The sequence below is a fragment of the Zootermopsis nevadensis genome, unplaced genomic scaffold (assembly GCF_977971745.1).
Source record: "Zootermopsis nevadensis isolate Lab colony 2312 unplaced genomic scaffold, Znev_1.0 Znev_ptg000017l, whole genome shotgun sequence".
NCBI lineage: Eukaryota > Metazoa > Arthropoda > Insecta > Blattodea > Termopsidae > Zootermopsis > Zootermopsis nevadensis.
The window spans coordinates 1849268-1874481 of record NW_028259149.1 but is presented as its reverse complement, the minus strand read 5'-3'; the positions used below and the strand labels follow the sequence as shown (position 1 = coordinate 1874481).

The window sequence follows — 25214 nt, the reverse complement described above, 5'->3', positions numbered from 1 at the left end:
GACGGCAGCTGACATAGCGTCAGACATATGGATGGGCCCATTACGTGTTGAAGTTGTTGCTCTAACTTCTGACCATGATTATGTTGCGCATGATAATAATAGAACTTGCAAATCTAACTGCATGACAAATTTAATAAAAAGTATGTCTAAAGGTTAAAATGTAAAAAATCAGAGCATAATAGATGATTTGGATTATAATTCTGTTCAGTTTATATGGCTGTAATATAACTGCCATTATTACCTAATTAATATATATTAAATGTGTTGTTACTGGAAATGATACTTTAAAACTATTTATTAGTCTATATGAAATTCCATGACACAGAATTTTGTTGTTTAAAACACGCATTTGTTTCATCTTTGGAAAATTCATGTTTTACAGGAAAAACATTAGAAAACATCACATTCATGTTTGAAGTGCATAGCCAGCCTACTCTACTTTGTTGTTGCTGGTTAAGAGGGTTGGTGGCATTGCAGCTAGTTCCCTCCTTGCTTTATCCCTAAGAATCTAGGGAGAATGTCTGAATGATGTAATGAAAACACAATACAGTGCAACAAAATATTTAATCAAGTCACTGTATCTTATAATTACAAAACCAATATTTTTCAGGGTTCACAGGAGTCGTACACAAACTGCTTTCCACTTCAAGTCAAGAGCGTTGCCTGCCGCTGATGACTCTATGTTAAGATGTTAAAATCTATTTATGATTTGAGGTTTTCACAGCGACGAGTATGAAGATTTCTGTCTTCTGGGTTCTTGCACCATGTAGTACGGCAGATGCTTACCAAGTTTCAGACGTCATACTGACCTCTGAAATGTTGGTAAACATCTACCAGACTACACGGCACAACAATCCAGAAGACAGAAATTTTCATGTTAAAATCTGTTGCCTCTGGGTCAGTGAGCGTAATTCCCATCATGGAGTTGGTCACAGCCAGGATATTTGTAGCCTCCGATGCAGCACCCTCACTCAGTCCAAAGATCATTCTGAAAATAATGTACCTTATTAGCTACTGACCATTAAGCTTTTAGAATACGTTCGTCATGAATGGGGAACCATGGACTTATTCAGCCAGGTCTGGCATTAGTTTTACCAACGTTTAGAGGTCCTTGCTGCCTCCATTGTTCTGATGATGGAGACAGCAAGGACCTCTGAAACGCCAGTAATCTTCTACCAGATATTTGGAATTTGTGATGGATAAAGTGGTAATGGTAGAGTTTTTTCTCACTATCCTATGATTTTTCACTGTCGTCATTCTACCATTGCTCCATAATTACTCATGTATAATCTGTAGGATGGAAAACATCTCTGTAAGTGGCTGCAGTTCCACAGAGACATTATCACCCTCTCACAAGAATAATTACAGCTCACCCAATTGTGTTTACTGATGATAAAAGAAGGAAGCTTGGGTATGTTCTCAGTTGCCTGCCTACCCACTACAGTTCACAGAGGCATAAACTATGTCTGCATTTCCATTATTTAGCCTCATCAATAACAGGAACTTGCAACACCAATAAGTGTAACATTGCACATAACACTGTCATGCAAACACATTTTATCTTGTTACGTTTTTATACATCGCACAGCATATGAGACAACTTCCTTCTTTTTCATCATTTCTCTCTGACGAGCCTCTTCTATTATCTATATAAACATAAATTTGCATTCTGTGTAGCCTATCACATAGGCTGCAAGCCTATGGCTTAGATCTTGACCACACAGACACTTTGATTGTTGGTTGAAAACCAGTTTTATGCATGGATGTGTGATCATTGTTCACTCACCAGTCTGTAACAGAGATATTTCTCGACAGTTCCTGTAGTCAGAAAAGCTGTTAATTTGCTGATCAAATATATAAAAGTCAGTGCAGATAATCCCAAATAATGTTTTCTGCATATGGAGTACTTTATTGAGAAACACGGACACTGAAAGGTAAAAGTGAGCAGATATTGATCAAATTGCTACAGTACTGATCTAAGCAGAAGGTGCTACATTACATCCTGAGATTTAAACTATTGTTAATTTTATTTCAAATAAAGAATAACTACCCCAGAATCAAAGTTGTCCAAAAACCTATGACTCATAAGTGGCAAACAGTATTTTCATTGAATTTGGTATAAACAAATATATATTACTTTGCATATAAGTAAACATTTATCTCATTCATTTTCGATTCAGTATGGTCTGAAACTAGGAAATGCTTTACCACCATTTCTTTTAAACTCTCAACTCGGCACCGAATGTCATATTTGAGTGGTTAGCATTTATCATGTGTGTTTGGAAGGGCCCACATTCACATCTCAGCTCGGAGACAGATATTCTGATTGAGGGTTTTCGTGATTTTTCTCAGTCCCTCCACACAAATTCCATGATAGTACCTTAAATTAGGCCATGCTACTTCCTTCCACATCCTTTCAAATTCATTATTCACTGTCATCTGCTCATTCCATTATATATAGCCTGAGTTAATGGTAAAGCATCTTTAAATAAACTATAAATAAATATTTTTAACTTTGCTTTAGAATACATCATTAAGGTAGACAAAAATCAGGAAATGTCATAAGTTAATGAGACACAACTGTTTCTGGTCTTTTACGTTGCTTTTTGATATGAAAGATTGGATATAACACATAGTTCTGTTCTCTGTTTGACCTGTATATTTTAATGACATGGTCTTTCTATTATTGCAAGCTACTGCTTGTTTGTTGTGAACAGGGAGACTCTCTCTATAGAAATGCAGCAGCTAATGGGCCCAGTGTCAAGCCTTGAGATGATTCATCAGTGGCTGTGGGGCATCATTGCAGTGATATTGAGAATAACTCTTTCCAGTGCCATATTGTCCACTATTCACTACAGTACCACATTGGCTGCCCTGGGTGTGAATCTGGGCCCCCACAGTGACAAACCGTCAGCTAACCCCAAAGCCTGTACATGTCCGTACCACCTATGACATTTTGTAAAGTGTATACCGCCTCTCCATTACATAATAATGTTTTTGGGAATAAGCTGAAGGTGGCCAAATACGTCTGTCAATCTAGCATTTATAAAGTCACATAATTCTGTTGTATATTATTGTGACACTCCAGTGATGACACACGTAATGTTGTAACAATATTTCATAATAATATTATGGTACAGCCTGTAAATGGCAAAAATTGCCAAAATACATAGCATTTTATTAAATAATTATTATATCTTCTTATATATGTTTAAAGACTGAATAATATAATATATTTTATTGCATGAGACAAAAACAAAAGCAATGGCTGTTAATTTTATAATTTGCATATACAGGCATACCTTGTTTTATTGCGCCTCGCAGATATTGCTTTTTTTTCTTCAAATTGTGGCAACCCTGCGCCGAGCAAGTCTATCGGCGCCATTTTTCCAACAGCATGTGCTCACTTCGTGTCTCTGTGTCACATTTTGGTAATTCTCGCAATGTCTCGCATTGTTTTCTTAGACATGATGCTATTGCACACTTAATGGACTACAGTATAGAGTAAACATAACTTTTATATGCGCTGGGAAACCAAAAAATTCGTGTGACTCGCTTTATTGCGGTGGTCTGGAACCAAACCCACATTATCTCTGAGCTATGCCTGTATTTGAAAGACAAAAATTCTGAAAAATTAATGCAGCCAAAATATCACTTACTGATCTTGGGCGCTAATAAGAGGTTTCTGTGCCATGGGTCTGGATAGGTATCAATCCTGGTGCGATATATGTGCAGATCTGCAAAACCAATTTCAAAGTCACAATGTAAGCAAATTCAGTTGTAGAGGAACTTATTTAATATGGTGTTTATAAGACACAAAATTATGTTTTGTTGAAACTTGATCATAAAAATGTATCTTCATTGTAGATCTTTGACTAGGCCCATACAAATTAAACATGTCTCCATTGTATTGAGTCTGAATGTTAAATATACCATATGTAAAAGTCCACCAGTAAACCCAATCCTGAGTTAGCTCAATGAAATCCACATTACAAACACCAGTTTATTTATATCAAATCTAATCCGGAGATAGGGATTAGCTCTATCTAGTGGGCCCAACTGTGTAGGAACCTGAAGACGGAGATAGAGTCCCATCTCTGAAACTTCGTTTTACGTTTTATATTTACTAGACGATGGATAATATCCAAGAAAATTTTTATTCAATTGACCAGTTTATTTAGCTGCTTTACTGCAGAGCCCTTGTCACGACTGCATGTAGGGTAGATGGGGATTGGGTGGGATGCTAACAACTCTTGTTAAGAAAAGTTACAAAAGGCCAGTTTTTTTTAACTAGCTTAGCATACTGTTAGCTTCTCAAAAAGACTCTGCTCCACGAAGTTCAATATTTTATGCAAATCTTCAATTGCATTTTTCAGTTGGTTTCCTTAACAGAATTCTCTATGTACATATTTATGTGTTTAGAATATGACAAAATGAATTAATCATTGCAAATGTGCATATCCTAAGAGGAAAAATAATCATGAGGCCTCACTCTGTATTCATGCCACCTCTTGTCTGCAGCCAATGGCTAAATGATCTCTCTGCCCCCTGAACCCCATTTATAAATTTGACATTCCTGATAATTGAATTAAAGTCATGGGATCTGCCAACATAAAGCAGGTATATAAAGTGAATCTTTCTCCTATCTATTCCATACACAGGGTGAATGTTTGGTTACACTGAATTATATGTTATGCAGTCCTATATAGTCTCACGCCAATCTTCTTCAAGCGCTTGGTATAGAAATACAGTGCTGCTGCTATATATGCGGTGCATGAACAAACAAGAGCTAGTTGCTTATTTGATTGTGTACAGCCTTTGTAATAGCATTTTAATGGTAGCCCTGTTCAAAAAAGGGTATGGAATGAGACATGGGATTAAGCAAAAAAGAAAGAAAATGAGAAATAAAGAAAGAACACCTTCCCTTAGGATGGCTGTCTTCTCATGACTCATAGCCATGAAAACCTCAAATTCTACAACACTCACTCTTGCATGAAACAGAATCTGATCTGTAAGATTTGAGGTTTTCACAGCGGTGAGTATGAAGATTTCTGTCTTCTGGGTTGTTGCGCTGTGTAGTCTGGTCGATGTTTACCAACGTTTCAGAGGTCATACTGCCTCCGTCATCAGGGCGATCGATCCCCCCCGATGACGGAGGCAGTATGACCTCTGAAACGTTGGTAAACATCGACCAGACTACACAGCGCAACAACCCAGAAGACAGAAATCTTCATACTCACCGCTGTGTAGTCTGGTCGATGTTTACCAACGTTTCAGAGGTCATACTGCCTCCGTCATCAGGGCGATCGATCCCCCCCGATGACGGAGGCAGTATGACCTCTGAAACGTTGGTAAACATCGACCAGACTACACAGTGCAACAACCCAGAAGACAGAAATCTTCATACTAATCGCCCTGATGATGGAGGCAGTATGACCTCCAAAACGTTGGTAAACATCGACCACACTACACAGCGCAACAACCCAGAAGACAGAAATCTTCATACTCACCGCTGTGAAAACCTCACATCATAAACAGAATCTGATCTATTCAAGTAAGAGTATATAATCGATGTTGCACATGACTACATACCAAAAAATTAGACTGCAGCGAACATTTATTATGCATAAATTATATTTATCCTCATCTTTTTCTTCATTATGATCATTATCAACAAGAGTAGCAAAAAGTTGTTGAAGCAAAATTTTCTTCATCGTCTAGGATATACTACAAATCTGTGACCAGTTGACTTGCACATTTATAAATTCTTTGAGTTATTCTGCTTTAGTAAATTCACAGATGATGTGCAAGTTATTCTTATAAATGTTTTGTTAGTCTTTGTTAAAATTTTCAAATTCATTGTGCACTGTTTGGTTTTAGAGGCTATGCGATTAAATTAATTTCAGAAATTTAATTTCTGCTGTTTCTGTCTGACATCTGTCAGCTGTATTTCAGTGACGCAACACCAACAACATTTTTGAAATCTTCATTCTTAGACTCATGAAGCATCAGTTAATTTTTTCTAAGTGGGTTGTGATTTATGGACACATTCAGTAACATTCTTTGGTTACTGCAGATAATTCTTAGGACTGTCATAATAAATAAGCAACTCAATTATTTGAAATGAGGTTACTTTAAGGAAATGCCAAGGTTGAAGTCGGCTATCATAACACATATTTCTAGGGTTGAAAACTTTTATCTAACTGTTATTTTATATGCAGTTCACCCTAATGTCCACTAGTTTGGCAGTAGTTGGTATTAGTACTCATAAAACTCCATGAATGTGATAATATGAATATTACAGTACCAAAATATTTGCTAAGGACAGCCACAACATTCTTAATTGTTATAATACCTTCAACACAGACCTCAGCTTCTAAAACCTGTTCTACAGGTAACACAAGCAACAGAAATAACCCCTATTCCTATGCATTACTATATACTAAAACACCAGAGTACTACTTGTACTGACCTCAGTGTTGTTGCCACTGGCATATAAGTGGACTATACATTCCATTCTCAGATCTTTGTCAACAGACTGAGACTCATTTACACAAGATGGCAGACGTGGCATCGTCAGCAGTTTCCTTGACACATTATTCCAGTTTATACCCTGCAGGATGAAGAACAGGCATTAGTGGTATGCCAGACCTTGAATGCAGAGGAAAGTGAGAACACTTCAATTTAAAAGTTCCTTAAATTGTACATAGGGTACAAGGATTTTGAAAAGCAGTCTTCTGCTTGGCTTTAAATTTTTGTCTGTCCTTGAAGTTATTTAATGGTACTGTGAGGTACATTTGAGGACACCTAATAATGTCTTCAAAGTTTAAAGTAAGTTGTTGGAAACTTTATGGCATGTACTGAAATACTGATCTGACAGTACATTCTGCACTCTTCCCAAAATATTTACTGTGATCTTGCTACCTGTGTACTGATAACGTTAAACGTATGACATTTGTTACATGCAAGTTGTTTTGCTGTGGATGTAAATCACACTTTTAACATACTGATTTCTAAAAGGAATTATATCTTCTGGGAACAGTTTCAGAAATCTCAAACTTGCAACTTGCACTGCGCTTGGTTTTCTTAGTGCATTACATAGACAAGGAACAATTCAGAACTGGACCATGTTTTTATAACCATATATATATATATATATATATATATATACACACACACACACACACACATATATCATGTGGGAATGGAACTCACATTGAAAAATGGATGTTGCTTGATATTCTGAGAACCATTTTTTCCTGTTCCTAGCCGTTCTGATGGGTTCTTCTCCAATAAACTTGAGATAAAATGTCCTGCCTCAGCAGAAAGCCAATCCGGTATTACCGGTGACACCGATGTAATTTGTCTGCAAAGGAAAGGTCCATTCTTATATTTACCATTAAAACATACATCTTAGAACCTTGCATACCATGTAGTGTACTGGAATATAAAACATGCATACAAACAAAACTGTTTACACTTTGAAGGACACTAATGCCAAACGCGTTTCGACCTCAAGAGGTCATCATCGGTGGCAAAAAAAATTAATTCATATAATACAAATCAAAAAGATTGCCAGTGTTCATCTGCGGTGAGCCACGGTTGCATCATCTGTCTCTGTGAACTTCAACGATGCATGGGCGTTAACAGCAATAAGACCAGTGGACATAAAAGCCAAGTGTTCAATTCAATACACCAACTCTTGTGCAATCAATGTCCAGTGAGGTGTTACGTAAGTACGGTTTTGTAAAGTACATATCTTTTATGTTGTTAAAAACTATAAACTTTTTGATTTGTATTATATGAATTAATTGGTTTTGCCACTGATGATGTGTTGAAGTCGAAATGCATTTGGCATTAGTGTCCTTCAAAGTGTAAACAGTTTTGTTTGTATGCATGTTTTATAAAAACATGCATGTTGAATATGACCTTGGAATTAGTGACTATGTCTTGCAGAGTTATAAAATGCCTGGTCAGTGTCTGATTTGCAAGGAGATCAAGGAACATCATGCAAGAGATAGGGGAATTGGTCCATGTTAAACATGACACGGATATTATGTTTTCCAGCCTTTGGAACCCTTTTCTTTCTTAATTGTTGTGCTAGCATTTTGTTTCTTTGATTAATTCCAATTATCTGCAGGTTCCAAATGTGTGTACCTATTTTACTGCCATTAATATTGTCAAAAACTAGTTTGTATAGAACTTTCTTCAATGTGAGGTTCAGATTGAACACTTATGTCAGTTGTTCTTGAAAAAGTTTAATGACTTACTCAAAAAGTTTTTTAAAGCCTTTTTCATCACCAGGTTCAAAGGCCGAGCACCCTGACAGCATCTCATAACAGATAAGTCCAACGCCCCACCAGTCCACTTCCTGCAACATTTCAAATTAAGAACAGCTGCAGTAACTCATTTTCATTTCTTCATACTATCAGACATTTTCACAAGGGTTTCCAGAAATAGAAAAATTGTGGTATGAACTGTGTTGTTCATTTATTGCTTCCAGGTTAAAATGGAACATTCCCGTGTATGTTAAGTACTCTTTCTTATTTTATTTATTTCATGTAATGTACTTGAAGGGGGGAATATGGCTGATACAGGAGGTACAGCCACATCCTGCCATACCTGTAATTTTACAGATTTGACAACAGAAGTCAGCACCGTTAGGTCAGAAAATCAGCCAAGTGATGTTTAATGAGACAGGGGCCAACTGTGTGGAAATAAATTTAGTCAGAATCCATTTAAATGTCAGGATAACAGTGTACATGTAATTTCCACACTGCTTGTTAATCTTCATTACCTCTAAATGCACTATATTTTTAAACCTAAATTGCAGGGAAATTTCTGTATTTACATGTTATAACAATGTTATGACATACACTGATCTCCGTTCGGAACAGATAAAAAAGGTTATATGGCCAACCTTGCCCCAAAACTAAAGTGACATATTGCCAAAGATATTTAATTATTCTCTCTATCTATTCTGAATTGTTGTGATGATGGTGTAATATAGTCTGAATTTTTGAAATTTGTCCATCGTTTGATGTTATAAAATTACACAGTGTTTCAAGGGCTGGATCTGTCCTCATTTTCAAGTGTAATGAAGGGAAATGGCTCCTACTCTGTAGGGTCCATTAGAATCGGCTAATCTCAATTAATGGACAACCTACATCAGAACAACTACAATGTGTAAATGCACCTGGGATCAGTTTATGTCAACAGGAGATAATAAGATTTTTATTGTTAATTATCATTATCCCCATATTATTATAACGTGATGGCTTATTACTTTACATTCATCATAGTATTGGTTCAGTTACATGAAAGAATGGAATCATTATTTTCACCTTGTTGAGGTCTTCGATACTTACAATGCCATAGCCTGTTTCAGAGTCAATCATCTCTGGGGCCATATACGATGGAGTGCCACACCACGAGTAAGCACGATTTTTCTGTTGATGGAAAGAACATTTTAAATGACTGTGACAGGAATTTGAAACACAAAGCAACTAGGAACTAACTTCCTTGCAACAGAAATAAAACTTTGATCGTGGTTAATACCGAAGGCTAGTAGATTTTAATGGTTTATAAATTTGATAATAGCAGCTACTGTATGAAACCAGGGCTGTGAAGTCAGAGTCTTGGTTTCAGAAGCAATTTTAGAGGGAGTTGGAGTCGGTAAAAATGTACTGACTCCGACTCCAATGTCGATATAAAATCTTAAGAAAACACTATTTTAACACTTTCACTACCATGTGAGCCACCGCCAGCCTGGGAGATTTAAAAATTGAGTAGTCCGAGGTTTTGTGTACTGACTCCACTGCCCTGTATGAAACTCCAAAAAAGTTTTATGTATTATAGTTCCACACTCCTGAACTGACCCCTAGAAATTCGGAGAACTTCTGACATGATTAAATTTACTATCCATTAAATATTGGTACTAATTGAACAGCCTAAATATGTAGTCCAATTTCAGGCTCCTGAAACCTCTCCAGTCTTTATGGTTTCTAAGCCTGGATTTCCCTCACATAAAGAGTACTGAAACAGCGGTCCACGTAGCTCTTACATTTCTAACCTATGTTTTCTCTGAATATAAACTTGACAAAAGATAAGAAGGATATTAAACTTACCTTTGTGTAGGACAGGAATGACTTAGTTAATCCAAAATCAGTTATGGCTATATGACCTTCAGAGTCTATCAGTATATTGTCCGGTTTCAAGTCTCGATGGATGATTCCAAGCTGAAAGAAACAAATCAACAAATTGTTTACAAAGTTTGTGATGTAGAATATGAGTGAGGCTCTATGTTGTTGCTGATTTGTATAGGGCTGACGCAAGGGTATTAGACACCCTAAGAGAACCTTCTGGCTACTCTCCCTCCCAACCATTTATTTCCAAAAACATATATTGAATAAAAATTCTGTATTTATCATCCAAGATTTTGTTTAAATGATAATAGTAAATGTAACACCTACATTGTCATTATTCTACACTTAATACAAAATATATACCAGAAGAAATATACATTAGCATTTAGAACCTCTGAAGAAAACAAGTATTAAGAGAACAAAAGAACTAATTAAAAGTGAACCAGAACCTATTAGCATAAGATTAGTTGTGCAACTAATGGTGACTACTAGATTACCAAAGGTGCCCATTCACAAGGCACGCTGACTAGAAATGTGCCGACTAGCCACACTGTCCACTTCACTTTTGATACACTGACTATATGCATACAATACCAAGTATTGGTGGTGGCTTATTGCAAGACCAGGAACATGAGCACAGATTTCTTTCTGTTTTTAGAAACTTATTATGCGTTATTTACACTAATGTGCTTCATTTAATGATTCTCTAAATTATAGACGTTTGTTATTGTTCAGGTTTGGGTGTCGAGGAACCAGAAAAATCTAGAAGGGTCCATATCATTTACTGGCATACAGAAATGTGATTGTTCTGATTTAATGGTTCATTTCACCCTATGTTTATCATTGGTGTGTGGTCTACAGTTATGGTCAGATGTCTGTTGTGTATGTGCATTACTTTTCTCATTATGTAACAAAATATATTATAAATAATTAAATAGCAGGTCCCTTGAAATGTTTCTGTTTGAGTGAAGAATATATGGTATGACGATTCTGTCTAGACTAAGATCCAGGAGAGAAGCTTGTGGATGAGAAGCCAACTGTGTGGAACAGGTCTTTTCTTATTCAAAAGAGAAATGATCAGAATAGGTTGCAGGTACATGGACAGCAGGAGTAGTATTAGACAGAGACTGGGTTCGTTCATAATGCAACACCTGATATCAAAAATAATTCTTATGTATAAAGTGAAGCTTTCGTGGAGAATGAAGTTGATGAAAGACTCAGGCAACAAGCTGCGTCAGGTGGCTGAATGGTGAATGAACCATTTCTTCTGTCAACATTTCCAGAGCAGAGATGGCTCTCAAAACTTTGGCAGAAGAAATGGTTCATTCACCATTAAGCCACGTGACGCGGCTGGTTGACCGAGAGTCTTTTATAAGAGTAATTCTTATTTCATTGAATACTCTAGACTCCATACCATTTTCTGGTCACATTATTATCTGAGGAATCAAATCTTTACTGTCGTTATTATTACATCCTACAAGGAACTACCAGCCTGCTACTGCAGAGTATCACAAGCAAAGAGCTGAAAGCTTTCAGTGCACCTATTTTCTGTAGGGGGCACAAGAGGAGCTACTGGTGCACGACAAACAGTACTAGACAGCTTTCTTGTCTAACAGAATTATTCAAAACCTATTTATTCATATTTAAACATTATGCTGATAACAAAACCATCCCTGACTCCCACGCCACTTACAGAGAAAAACAGTAGTATGATCATGTGTGGAAGCTGAGAAGTGTATGTACCTAAATTCATGATACTTTGAGGTGTACAACAATCAGTATTATATGTAATGATCATACCAGTATCATAGCAGTGTGCTAGAAAGACAAGAGAGGGAGGTACAGTTGTAGCTGATGAGAATGTTTAGTGTGAATTTTGCTTTAAAGCCCCAGGTAGTGTAAATAGAAACACACATGAGGGTTGTTGATAAAAGTGACTGGATGGGTAACAGACAGAACTTCAAATGAACAAGAGAACGTTTATTTGTCATAAATTATTTGTGCCTACCTGATGCAGGTGTTCTACACCTAGGACTATCTCAGCTAGGTAAAGTCTAGCTGCACTCTCTCTAAACACGCCCTGTTCAAGTAGTACATGGTACATGTCGCCACCCGGATAATAATCTGGAAAAATAATAACACAACCTTGTTACTGTAAGGACACTACTTCCTGCTACTAAAGGTCACTGAATATCAATGTGTTGTATATTCAGGTCAACAACAGTGTTACTACAAAGTGACACTCTGCTAAAGACTGAAAACTGAAAGAAAGTTCACAAAGAAGCGACAAATTGTTCCCCCAGTCAGTGATGAACTAGAATCTGTTCACAAAGTTGCACTGAACATCTTCTTGCAAGACAGTAGTATACTTGATTTTTGACAGGAAAGTAAATAATACCCCACCCTTTTTCTGTCGTGGTAACTTCTTGTATTACCTGGTCTAAAGACAGTCAATTGACATTGAAACTTATTTTACTGTTGTGCAAACCTGTAGACGCACTATATACAAATATCAGTCATCTGTAAACATGACTCATAACACAAAAAGTGAGCAGTAAAACAATGTGTTTACACCACAGCACATAACACATGTTGGTCAGAATGATTCAAACTAATATATGCAGAATGCTCAGTCAGTGGGAGCATCCACCGTACATGTGTGTGTGTACATAGATACAGACATGCTTGCGTGCGCACACACATGCACATATACAGTATGAGCAGAGAATTTACTCAACCTCGAAGCTACAACATTATATTGATTGCTGCCCTGAAAACATTTTCCCTTGATAAATATTCCAACTGATATTTTATACTGTGGGTGGGCTACCAGTGACACAGCAAATATATTAAATTTTGTATAATGTATGATATATTATAAATATCAAAACAAGATAAAACACTAGAAAGCTAGAAAACTAATTAAGCACAGATTGTCAGCCCATGATCCTGAACCATGTTTTTTAAAGAACTGTGTACCTGGGCAGGTGGGTACTTGTGTATGAGGGTAGAGTTAATACTCCACTCACACACGTTTCAAGGATTCAAAATTTAGTTTAACTGTAGGATGTGGAAAAAGTCAGAGCATAAAACATACAGAAGAGTACAAGTGAAAACATTCATTAGCTTGCTTTCTGAGCTTTGCACTGTTGCAGGCCTCTTGACCAAGGTGACCGTCTCACACACAGAATGCCTGGCCAGTCACAAGTATATTAATTAAATTTCATAAACCATAAGGTATTAACGAAAATAATAAAATGTTACACTAAATCGACTACTACACAGGAGATAAGCCCCTATTAATCATGATTATTCAACATATACGTACAGTAAAATCTAAAAGCATTATGAGTCCTTTTTGAACTCTGGGGTTTCACCAACAGAATCAAAAGTGTGTGTATTTAATGCTGCTTTCAAATTTATCCTTTTAATGTAAAATAGTTTTGAAACTGATTGGTAGATTGTTGTAGATTTTGATGTCAGCATAATCGCCTTCTGAATAAACGAAAGGTTGGCAATTGGTCTACGAAAATTATTCTTATTCCTTGTGTTCACACTGTGTATAGTTGAATTTGTTTGAAAAGTTGTATGTTATTTATAATGAAGTTTATTAATGGGGAAAACATTCCAGTTACTGAAGTAGGCTTCTACATGGATTTCTTAGTTTTGCAGTAACAATAACTTTTATGATGGTCTTTTGTAAAGTAAAAATCAGATGAAGTACTACCAAAAATTATTCTTCATTATAGGTTGAAAGTAGGTGAAATAGATTAATTACTGTGTGTAAATATTGACAATATGAAGCATTTGTCTAACTGGATAACACGCCCAGCTTAACTTCAGGAATATTTGATTGATATGACTCTACTGGTTTGGATGGTTATCAACTCATGGACTATGAGAATTTGTATTTTCTGACTCTTCTACATATCTTCCATTGCATCCAATACTTAAGGCACATTCTGGTGAATCACTTGTTACAGACTTTATTAATAATTTTGTTTTATCTAGACTCAGTACATTAGTGTCTAGTGTCATCAGCGAATATTATGGGTTCTGATAAGATTCCTTATTATTGAAGCAAGGTCAGTTATATTAGTTATGAAAATTAAGGTCCTAATATTGACCCCTTGCAGAATTTCACGTATCACAATATCCGAGTTGGAGAAGAAGATTGAAAATACGTTAGATGGTTTGAGTTCCACTTTTTTCTGTTTGTAAGATTTGATCTAAACCTGTTAACAGCAGTTCCTTGAAAGCCAAAAGAATGTAATATAGATAACATTATTTTATGTTAGTTAAGCTTTCCTAAAGCCAAACTATTCAGGGACTATGAAGTTGTCAGTATGCATATAAGGGCTACACCAATTTTAGGAAACTTTTAATACTTTAGTGGAGGAGGTTAGCTGTGACATAGAACTGTAATTATTCTTAAAAGATTTGTCTCCTTTCGTACAGTTGTTTTAAGATGGTGAGGCAAATAAATACTTGTATACATTCCAAGATGTAACCGTACTGCCTGATACTTCAAAATAAAGAGAGTTATGCCCAAAGGGAATATTACTAAGCCAATGATTAATAGTTCTAATTAGTCCTGTACTTGATTTAAAGGACCTACACAAGTACATTCCTTTCTATTACGTGTAATATTTAAAACAATGAGCGTATCGTATACCAGAAACAGCCCTCTCCCACTCCATTGACCATCCACCTCTGTTCAGATGTTAAATTCACTTCTCAAATTTTGTGGAATTAGGAAGTTTTTATATACTTACCCAGCATTAAGCACACCTTCAATTCTGTCTGAAAGCGGTAATACATTCCCACCAAAAACGGATGGTCAGCTACTTTTTGATGGATGTAACATTCAGTGTTGTGCCGTTCTGGGCCGTTGTTTGCAGAAAATATTTGCGATGTATTCATCGTCTTCATGGCATACAGTTTGCCTCTATCTTTGCCATTCTTCTTTTGCACCAAGTGGATGTGACCATAGCCTGTGATAACAACCAATTATGTTTCACGTCTGCTCAACAAAGGGCTCTGATATTTGTAGACTTTCACTTTATAAGGATCAGAATTCTGTACAACTGTTTTGTGCAATATCATACTTTCACGACTGAAAGGTAAGTAATCAATATGAATTCCATACAGACTTATTATTCAAGAAGCACTAGTCACCAGTGTCACAGTTCTTCCGAACGATTACAGCATGCAATTTCCAACAGCTGCTGTGAATTGCCCTACAAGACCAAATGCCAATAAATTCTGTGATCTTGTCATAATAATAACTCTTATTTTTATAATATGTATGTGTTGAATCCATTGGAAGGTCTTTGTCCCAGTCACACCAACTCTGAAATGTTTGATTGAATAGCTACTTGGTTGTAAAAATCAGTTTTTGCAGGCCTTCACTGTTTGAATACTACTCAAGAACAAGTAAATAATTGTGAATAAAAACTACAAGACACATTTTAATCACTGATATATTAACAAACATCTGAACATCGTACTAAATATAAATATGATTTGACCAACACTGTCCATCAGCATGGGGATATAGGAACCACATACAACCATAAAAAATAAATGAAATCCAATAAATAGTAAGTTTGAATGAAAACTTTGAGCAGATTTCCTACTAATTTTAAGAAAAGACACTACACTCTTTCTCAGTCTTTTCTGAAGTGTAACATAACATATCCCAATCCACGTTGCTGCTCTGTGAACAGACACTCTAGCTTAAACTAAAAGTCTTGGCATCCGCTTTTGAATTGTCCCCCCAAGCAGCCTTATGAATAGTTCCGTTTTCAGTTTCGAGGAGTCTTCAAAACTAAAGACTGCCATTTCAGAAAATTGCAATAAAATATGCAGGAGTTGGCAGCTGCTATGTAAACCAACATTTGATAATGAAATGTTCCAGCATTGGAGCAATAGCAGCCGCAGGTGGTTCTTATTGCCCGGAATGCACTGATTGAAACCAAATAACATCTTAATCTAATTACGAAATTCAACATTCATATGTATTACAAAGTGTTGAAACTAAATTATTTTTGGTAAAGTAATAAAGATTTCTAATATATAGAATATAGTACTTACGGGGCTTTCAGTAAAACACCACTGTAATAAAGGAAACAAAGAAAATATATCCATGGCGATTGAACGAATGCCTCTAAACTGAATACCGCTTTCTGTTGGAAACTTTGTACCTCAGACCTACACACGACAACACCTAACACGCCATTTTATACTCATCTGTGCTCATCTGTGTTCTCCATTTGTTCTGTCTCCGATCCTGCTGCTACTGTATCTATTTAGCCATGGATCCAGAGATCAAATACCAACGCTTCATGTTTTATAAGCAGAGAAATGCGCAGTTAATACGCCTGTTAACACAGAATTTTACTTACCGCCACTTCCTAAAAGTTTCAAGGGTTTGAAGTCGCCTAACAGTGGGACGATGAGCACTGAAACAAAATATCATAAATACAGGCATAATCTAAACAACTTACATCCATTTTACTCACAGTAAAACACGTAATTCACCTGTATGAACTGTGTCCACTATAGTTACTGACGAATGCCACCTCAAATGGCGTTATTCTTTCCGAAATATTAAATTTTGGTAGGTATGACTTTTGTGCACTTTTTTGTTCTTTAAATTTTGCCGTGTGTGCATATATACAGAGTGGGGCACGAAATGATGGCCTATTTGTTATAACGATAAATCAGCAACCACGTTACGGATGAAGTTTTCGGTCATGTGGGTAAGTGCAGTAGTTCATGGAGATACCATTAGGTGGTATATGCATGACCTAGCTAACGCGAGGTGATTATGTCGCGGTTTCCCGCCAGTATGCAGAAGATGGCAGACAAGGGAAGACTTACGGTTCAGTTTTGTTTTTTGTGGAAACAAAAAGTGTTGTGGAAACGCAGAGACGGTTTCATGCCCATTTTGGTACGCGGTGGGCCCCTTCTTCAAAAACTATTCAGACTTCATCAGCAGTTTCAACAGGGTGGTAAAGTGTTGGAAAAGAAACGTGTGCGTAGCCCACAGAACATTGAAGCTGTCAGAGTAGCCATGCAAAGAAGCCCGGTTTGCCGTTAAATACACAGTGGTTTATGCAAGATTGGGCTACACCACACACAGCAAACGTTGTCTAGGATTTCCTGCACGATACTTTCGGTACACGTGTGATTTCCCACGGATGTGGACAGAACTGGCCACCCAATAGCCCGGACATAAACCCCTGCGACTTAAGGGAAAACTGTTTCCAAAAAAAACCAGCCTCAATCATGCAACTCAGGGCTTTGATTGTTCAAATGTATGGTGAAATTACGGAGGATATGTGCCATCGAGTAATCACGAACGTAGCCGTTCGTGTTTCGGAAGTTGCACGACAGAACGGTGGTCATATTGAGGATGTAATCCATAAAGGATAAATCTCCATGAATTGATCTTTGTGTTCATAGATATATATGTCCCATTATATGAATATTAAAGCCTTTATTTAAACTTTCAGCCGGGTATCATTTCGTGCGCCACTCTGTATATGTAATCTTTATTATTGGTTTGTAATGGGACGTCTGCTGTCATGACGACTAATGTGTCAGGCCTGGCAGAATTTTGTTATTAAAATATGCTTTCGGCCTAATTTAAATCCGTTGGTTAGGAGTAGATCGGACCAATATATGAGAAGAAGGGTTAAGATCGGCACTGACAGATCGTGGGTGCCATCTGAACAGCTGTGGAAACATTCGGAAGGGATCACTTGTGCATTTGTGGTTTTTTTACATGGGCGGAACGAGATAAGCATTGTCGAAAAATGCCTCTGAAACTTAGGTCAGCTTTTACGAGACTACACGACGTAAAAACCGAGAAGTCTGTCATCTTCTTATTCCCCTCTGTGATAACCTCAAATCTTTTTCATAGAAAGTAGACCGGTTCCAAATGCTGATACTGCAATAGCCTTTCTAATCTCGTTAATGTTAATTAAGGATAATCAATCAGTTCTAGAAATTCCGGTTGCCTAACTAGTCTGACAGGGACATTCAGAGTGTCAGAAAAGAAACACAGGGGGACTGAATTTGAATGGGTCACATCAGCTCCTGGTCAGTGCAGCTTATGTCAATTTAATGTTTGAAAACGTAAACATCGTAGAGTACAATACAGTTGCTATCTATTAGATGCAGGGGAGGAAAATGGTCTAGAAGTAAAATAAGAAAATACTGTGAATTTCTCTACGAAACAAAATCATTGAATAAGGGTCACTAATAAAATACGATTTGAAAATGTGGCGAAGATAATACAGGATTTGAGGTTTTATTTAAATAAATCACAAATGAATAGATGAATGGACAGACTATAAGTGAGCCTGGTAGCTCAGATAAGAGCAGAGGATTTATCCTTCTAGCGTCTGCGTCCAGACCGGCTCTGGGGCCCACCGAGCCTCTTGACCACTGGGTACTCAGGTCTTTTCCCGGGGGTAAAGCACGGCCGGAGCGTGACGCTAACCGCTCTCCCGTATCTAGTGCCGAGGTTCAGACTGAATAGGAGTCATGACTCAAACCTTCTAAGTGTCAACATTGGCATGTAACGGGATCATTTTACTTTTTAAACGGACTACAAATTCAGGTGGCTCAGATGCGTACCATTTGCACTTCCCTTCAGGAGTAACTCTGTCCAAGGTCAAACGTCCTGCTGCCTGTCTCCCATGATTCAAATGAAGCCAAAGCAGTTCAAGGAAAACTTGTTTCTTAAAAGAAAGCAACGTAAAGTGATAACAGGTTTTGTCGCATACCTTGGGGGCTTTGTGGATTGACCCCTTCAGTGGTATAAACTGACGGTTCATTTGAAAGCGGCATGTACATTGTCCGCATTGGTTCATCGTCATTGACGGCGTCCTCGTCCCAGTCGCTGTCGTCCTCGATGCTCTCGGTGTCTTGACTATCCAGCTGGTCAGAGCTCTCACGATCCTGGAAGAGAAAAGTTATGATAGCCGCTTTAGATTCTGACAAATTGCATGTCCGAGGAGTGAAGAAAACTTTCAATGTGAATTGTACAGTAGAAAAATAATAATTATTCCGAAAGATTTATTTACGCTCAGCATGTCAACGACTGGTTTGTTAAATGCCCATTAAGTGAGGTTATCGACGACAGAGAAACTGAACGCTCGCCATTTTTGAGTCCTAATATACGCGACTATCCGCTAGAGGACTCCCAAGTAACGATCTCCATAGAACCAGAGTTGTTTCGTTTGAGCTCACAGATAGGCTCTGTGATTGTAACGAGCTCTCAGCAGGGTTTCGAACGCATGCAAAAATTGTGTCTTTAATCCATTGAAGTTTATTAATTAAACACAGTGAGAGATCTAGAGTACGGGAGGTGGCCATGATTTCTTCTATGGTTATCGAACATCAAGATGTAATAATAAAGCGTGTTCGGTAAGTGGGATACGAAAGTATTCATTTGACTTACCTGCTTCTTCTCGAGTTTCCTGTGTCCTCTGGCATTGAGATGTTCCACCGCCTCGTCAGGTTTGGCAACTGTGATGTCGCAATCCTGAAAGCGGTGCCGAAACAAACCGATTTCCTCCTTCAGCTGTTTGTAATCATGTGAAATCCTATCTACAGCCTGATTCAGTCTGTTCAGCCTGTTGACGATATCATCATTGTATTTAACTTTTCTGCAGTTCGTCTCCGCCATGTTAACATGTCTTCTCTCATTTGTGAAAGAAATCATATCTGCAGCCTCACCCATTGTGTCGATATGTTCCTGATCTTCGTTTGTTTCATTATGGCGTTGCTTCGTCAGGTCCTTTATTTTAACATTCATTTTCTTATTATCTAAAGCAATTATCTCCATAGCCTCACACAGTCTGTTGATGTTCTCTTCATTTTCTTTCTTTTCATTGTGGTGCTTCTCCTCCAGTTCTGCCATCTTAACTAGGAACTTCTTATTTTCTGAGGAGATCCTCTCTACAGCTTCATTCAGTTTTTTTATGGTTTCCTGATTTCCTTTCTTTTCATTCTGGTGCTGCTCCTGCAGTTCGGAAATTTTATCTATAAAATTATCAGTTTTGAACGTGCGTACAGCCTCATTAAGTGTCTTGATGGCCTCATTATTTTTGTCTTCATTGCGACGCTGCTCTGTTACCTCCCTCATTTTATCTAGCAGTGTTTCATTTTCGAAAGAGATCCTCTCTACAGCTTCCTTCAGTTTGCTGATGGTTTCCAGAAGGTCCTGCTCCGTTTTAGCATCCACTTTCCCGACTTCATTTAGTCTCATAGGACATTTATTTGATCCAAGTCCGAACATGAATTTTTCGACGTCGTCCAGCCTCTTCTGAATAGCTGTTAGATCACCCCGTAACTTTTTATTAGTCTTTTCTGTTACATCGCAGCTTTTGAAGTTGTGTGCTGCATCCACTTCCTCCCTCTGCTGCCCTTCAAGTTGGGAAGTTACCGTTGAAAGACGTTCCTCGTTTGTCTGTTCTGAAGATACTCTCTTCTCTTCATCGAGGTTCTTCACCTTGGTCCTGCATTAAAACAATTTTAATTAGACTGCATTTAATTATTATTTTTATTATTATAGCAACACTGTACTTTAAATTCAACACGAAAAAAAATTTAGGGGAGACCAGGGCAGAACGGGATATCGGCTTTATATCGACTGCAATTCGTTGAGATCTATCGGGACAGGGTGAAATATCATTAGCATAGAGCACAAGGTCATGTCATGTCAGTCAGCGCCATTTTGTGGATACAGTTTATGAAATAATCACTCATGCTGTAATTTTTGTTGGGGCAATCCTAATTTGAAAGAGTAAACACGGGGCAGGATGGGATAGGGCTGAATGGGGTACCCAGAGAAGAGGATAAAACGATAAGTGCCTGTATTGTGGCGATGTCTATCCGCAGTCTATTGAAGGGTGGATCCGGTATTCGTGTTGCTTGAAAGGGGCCCATAACTCAAGTGAAAGTGCAGATAGTCACGATGATGAAGAGGTGCACATGTGTGCCGTGTGTGTTAGGCCTAATTAGATATCAAATTTGTAATATTTCGACATTTTACATTGTATACTAAATCATTTTTATATCCTACGTCATATTCATTAGATAATTTGTGTCTTCTTACAACTCTTCAAACATATGTCAACCGTATTGCGTCTTGTCCTTGGCACGGGGCTGAAAGGGATAAGGTATATTCTTGTAGAAAAATTAATATTTAAGAAACTGTAACTCTTAGAACTAAACTAATGGCTCATTATAAATATCAAATAGACAAATAATACACGCAAGAATCCTCCATATGTTTAACTTTATTAATGTGCCTCCAAAGATTAAGTTCCCCGTTCTGCTCTCGTCTCCCATATATGTGCTCTTTACGTACATCACTATATATTTTACAGACGTGTGTTTCGACAAGAAACCATTTTTATTCTTTCTTCGATCCTTTCAATTGTATTACACGTAAGCCTGTAGTACATTGCCATATGTTCAAAACATGCTAAATTTATTACTCTTTTAATGCGTAGAAATTTAAATGTCATTTATTTTGTGTTGTTAAAATGAGTAAACATATTGTCGGTAATAAAGTTGAGGATATAATTGTAACATTGATAAAATGGATGTCTGTAACATGTTACAAATGTTCCCAGAAACTCTAAAATCGTAAATATGAAAGATTTTATCTTAATTTGGCATAAACGATGACAGATCAGTTACATTCAACTACAAAGATCTTGTTCACGGGGTCAAATGCAAAATTACGTATACAAAATACAAATACAAGAAAGTCATTAAACTAGTTGTAATTGCGCATGTACAATCTCAACAGAGTAGACATCTTGCCTTGTAAATTTTACTATTAAGCTGCTACAGCTGACCTCACCTATGAATAATTTGTAAATAGGTGTTATTTATGCTAATGACATTGTAAGTTCTCTTTTGGAATTCCCAGTAGGTGTCGTGAGATCTCCCTTTCTGGACACGCATGTCACAGTAGTTATTTGGGAAGGGTCAGTCGTGAAGTTCGGATTAAGTTTGGAATCAGACATCAAACCAAACTAATTATCATGATTGAGCTTTGGTAAGGTACTTCCCGGCTTGATTTCAAACAAGGGGAGACGTGTTCTCCGATTAGAACTTCTGATAGAGACCCGGCCCTAATATGATTTTGCTTCGAACCTTCATTCTAAATCGTGCCCTAAGCCATATTCAAAACTCTATGAAGTATTTTATCAGAATTAAATAATTCAATTTAAAAAGTGATGGTGAAAGTTGTAGGTGCGTCATGAAGTAATTCAAGATTTAACGCGGTCCTTCCCACACAACAGCGCGAGTTAGTGATGCAAAACTTTGTCCTGTGATTTATAATTTTAGTCACATTGAATATACATAAATTAATATGACGCGTTTCTCCTCAGTCATCAAAGTAGATACTGACGGTCGGCCCAAAAATGTCTCGCTGGCATTCTACTGAATGTTCCCATTTAATATTAACTGGGAGTAATCTTTTGTCTACAAATTCGGGCACTCAGGGTGCGAAAGGAACGGTTTTAAACATTATGGGCATCGTCTGATTTCTAACGTATGCACGAGTCGAAAATAAATTATACAATTGCTCACCGGAGACAGTTGGTTGTGACAACATCTTTGATTTCATTTATGGCATCACACTATTCCATCTCAACACACACGTGAGGAAAACTTAAAAACTTTAGTCAATAAAGAATCAGGTACTTTTATTTGTCGGATTATCTCAACAGTAACGATATTGTAAGATTTGAGGTTTTCACAGCGGTGAATATGAAGATTTCTGCCTTCTGAGTTGTTGTGCTGTGTGATCTGGTCAATGCTAAACAACGTTTCAGAGGTCATAGTGCCTCCTTCATCAGAGCGATGAATGTACCAATAGACCAACCAACCAACGAACCAAAAAGCTAACTAAGGGCGGAGGTCTGCGCAAGCGCAAGACATCGTCCCTTGCTGGGTAACACCATTCCTGCGTACGAAACGCATTGATGGAAATGGTAAACAGAGCCTTATAATTAAAACGGGAATTTTGCTGACGCTAACGGTGTCTTAGTCAATAAAGAATGAGGTACTGTCTGGATGCGTCTTCTATTTGTCGGATTATCTCAACAGTACCGATATTCTTTGAACATTCGACGTGGTTCTAAAATTTGATTTCAATGTGAATTACTGAGATAGTGAAGTGACACATTCTCCATGCGATCACAGACACAAATCACTGCTGTAGCTTATCGTAAAACAAAACCATCTCGTCTACCTTCAGTATACGTGAGCCAATAACCGAAGCAGTTGATGCACCACGTGTGCATAACTTTGAGTGTGGCTCTTGTAACAGTGAACTTTACATACCTGGCCTTGGTGCCCCCGTCTCTCTCTCCTCCCTTGGCCGTCTTGCTTTCCTTGTCACGTTTCGAACGATTCTGGAAGAGAGAAGATGCGATCCACTAAACCCTGGCAAATCGGATGTCCCGTCATAACACTGACAATGTTACAGTACTCACGGCGTCTCTACCGTTACAAAAATGAACACTTATCCTGAAATTTTCCCGTTACGGCGTACAAAATATTGGTTTGTGAGGTGTCATCGCAAGTGAAGGTGCAATTGTTTAAATTCGCTAATTGTCGCTGGGATCTACGCCTCGGTTTTTATAGGAGTTTAAGCTACACTGCAATAGAATAATGTGGAATGGATCTCGGTATTAGCATGAAAAGTCACGTCAGTTAAAAGGCTGAAATTTTGACGAAGTCTAAGCAGGGAAATTTTGTGTTTGGTCATTATTTATTTTAAACTAAAGTTAAAATGTCTAGTTACACGAGATTATAAAATTAAAGGAAATTCTAAACTCTGGATGGGTCAGATACATAAAATGTTATTACAGGCCTTTGTATAAGTAATCTGTCTAAAGCATTTCAGTAGTGAATACTAAAATTTTGCGTAAATAATCCATTACTTTCAGGCACGGTTGACTTGAGTTCTTAACGAAAATGTAAAAGTATTAATCGGTCAAACTTACAAAGTTCCTATTAACGCCAGAAATTTAGTTTTCTAACTAGACGAGATTTTAATTTCACACAGAGTCAGACATGATAATGACTATCTTTTTGGGATGTTTCTCCTTATAGACTGGTAGAATTGGACCAGCGTTCCAGATATGGTTACTGCCTCCATCACCAGGTCGATTTCAGTGGTCTCATTAGGCACCACCGATGCCTTCGTAAAATTCTACCGCATTATACGGCCTAACATCCCTCAAGACGGTAATCTTCAGCTTTATAACTGTTTCATTTAATTATTCAATCCTAGAATTGAGAGGTATTCTACTTAGTTGTACTTAAGCACACATCTACTGCAGTGTATCTAAAGCTCCTGTAAACCGACGCACGGATCCTAGCGTCAGTTAGCATAATTAATCATAAATGTATCACTATACATATCCATATAACATACCACTCAAAGCTTGGTCTTAGTACCTGAAGAAGATTTTGCTTTGTATAATGCTTAGGAAAGTCAAAGTTCTATCCTTGCTCTAATATGTACCGCCACTAATACTATCAACAATAATAATATTAATAATATAAATAATAAAGATACGATTGAATTGTGTTGACTTTAGACAGCTTATCTTGACTAGGAATCCTACTAAATGTGTTACTGTAGCCGAAGGCTTCAGGTTCCTTTTTACTTACAGGACTCTGTGCGGATTGTCTCAAAATTTTTTTCGTTAACTTAAACATTATGATGAAACAGATTAATAAAAGTATGTTGACTTCCACTTCAGTAATCGCTGCGGATTGTAAACTACGCATTTCTATGGAAACTGGAGTTGTTGTTTTCAAACAGTTGAAGATCACAGGTAAGTTGATTTCTATTGTTGAGAGACAAGATGTTTCTTGACTTCGTCTTTACAGTGATGTTCCATTGTAGCCAACTGCAATGTGTACATTGTTGTAATTGATGGTAGTTAAGAGGAAAATGAAAACATTTTGTTTCATTGTAACATACATTCCTTTCTAAGACTTGAGGTTCTCACAGCG

General features: G+C 37.4%; 2 protein-coding genes across 3 annotated transcripts in view; one reads left to right on the top strand and one right to left on the bottom strand.

The window, feature by feature from the left end:
- The window catches only part of LOC110840689 (uncharacterized), a 43582-nt gene extending 39672 nt beyond the window's left edge, over positions 1–3910 (top strand). Inside the window, exon 10 of the transcript XR_015535439.1 lies at positions 611–3910. The gene's annotated coding sequence lies outside the window, so the exon portion shown is untranslated. The remainder of the gene's footprint in view (positions 1–610) is intronic.
- Positions 546–24981, bottom strand: LOC110840691 (uncharacterized). 2 transcript variants are annotated; one of them, XR_015535437.1, is made up of 15 exons: positions 24867–24981; positions 23529–23599; positions 19621–20680; positions 18944–19118; positions 16553–16609; positions 14921–15139; positions 12154–12269; positions 10128–10238; positions 9369–9449; positions 8271–8371; positions 7216–7366; positions 6473–6613; positions 3660–3737; positions 1787–1927; positions 546–988 (listed from the first exon to the last, which is right to left on the bottom strand). XR_015535437.1 is itself a non-coding variant. In XM_087350035.1 (14 exons), the coding sequence occupies exons 1-13, from the start codon at positions 24912–24914 to the stop codon at positions 3672–3674; spliced, it is 2397 nt and encodes a 798-aa protein (XP_087206161.1). In that variant the 5' UTR covers positions 24915–24981; the 3' UTR covers positions 546–988; positions 3660–3671. The 2 variants fall into 2 exon arrangements, 1 of the variants encoding a protein (XP_087206161.1); XM_087350035.1 differs by lacking the exon at positions 1787–1927.
- Between the last annotated feature and the right edge of the window lie 233 nt (positions 24982–25214).

Coding starts and splice junctions, on each gene's coding strand:
- LOC110840691 (XM_087350035.1), bottom strand. CDS start 24,914: ATGTTTAAGTTAACGAAAAAAATTTTGAGACAATCCGCACAGAGTCCT. Junction 23,600..24,866: donor GACAATCCGCACAGAGTCCT/GTAAGTAAAAAG, acceptor TCTCTCTTCCAG/AATCGTTCGAAACGTGACAA. Junction 3,738..6,472: donor CCAGTGGCAACAACACTGAG/GTCAGTACAAGT, acceptor TTGGTTTTGCAG/ATCTGCACATATATCGCACC.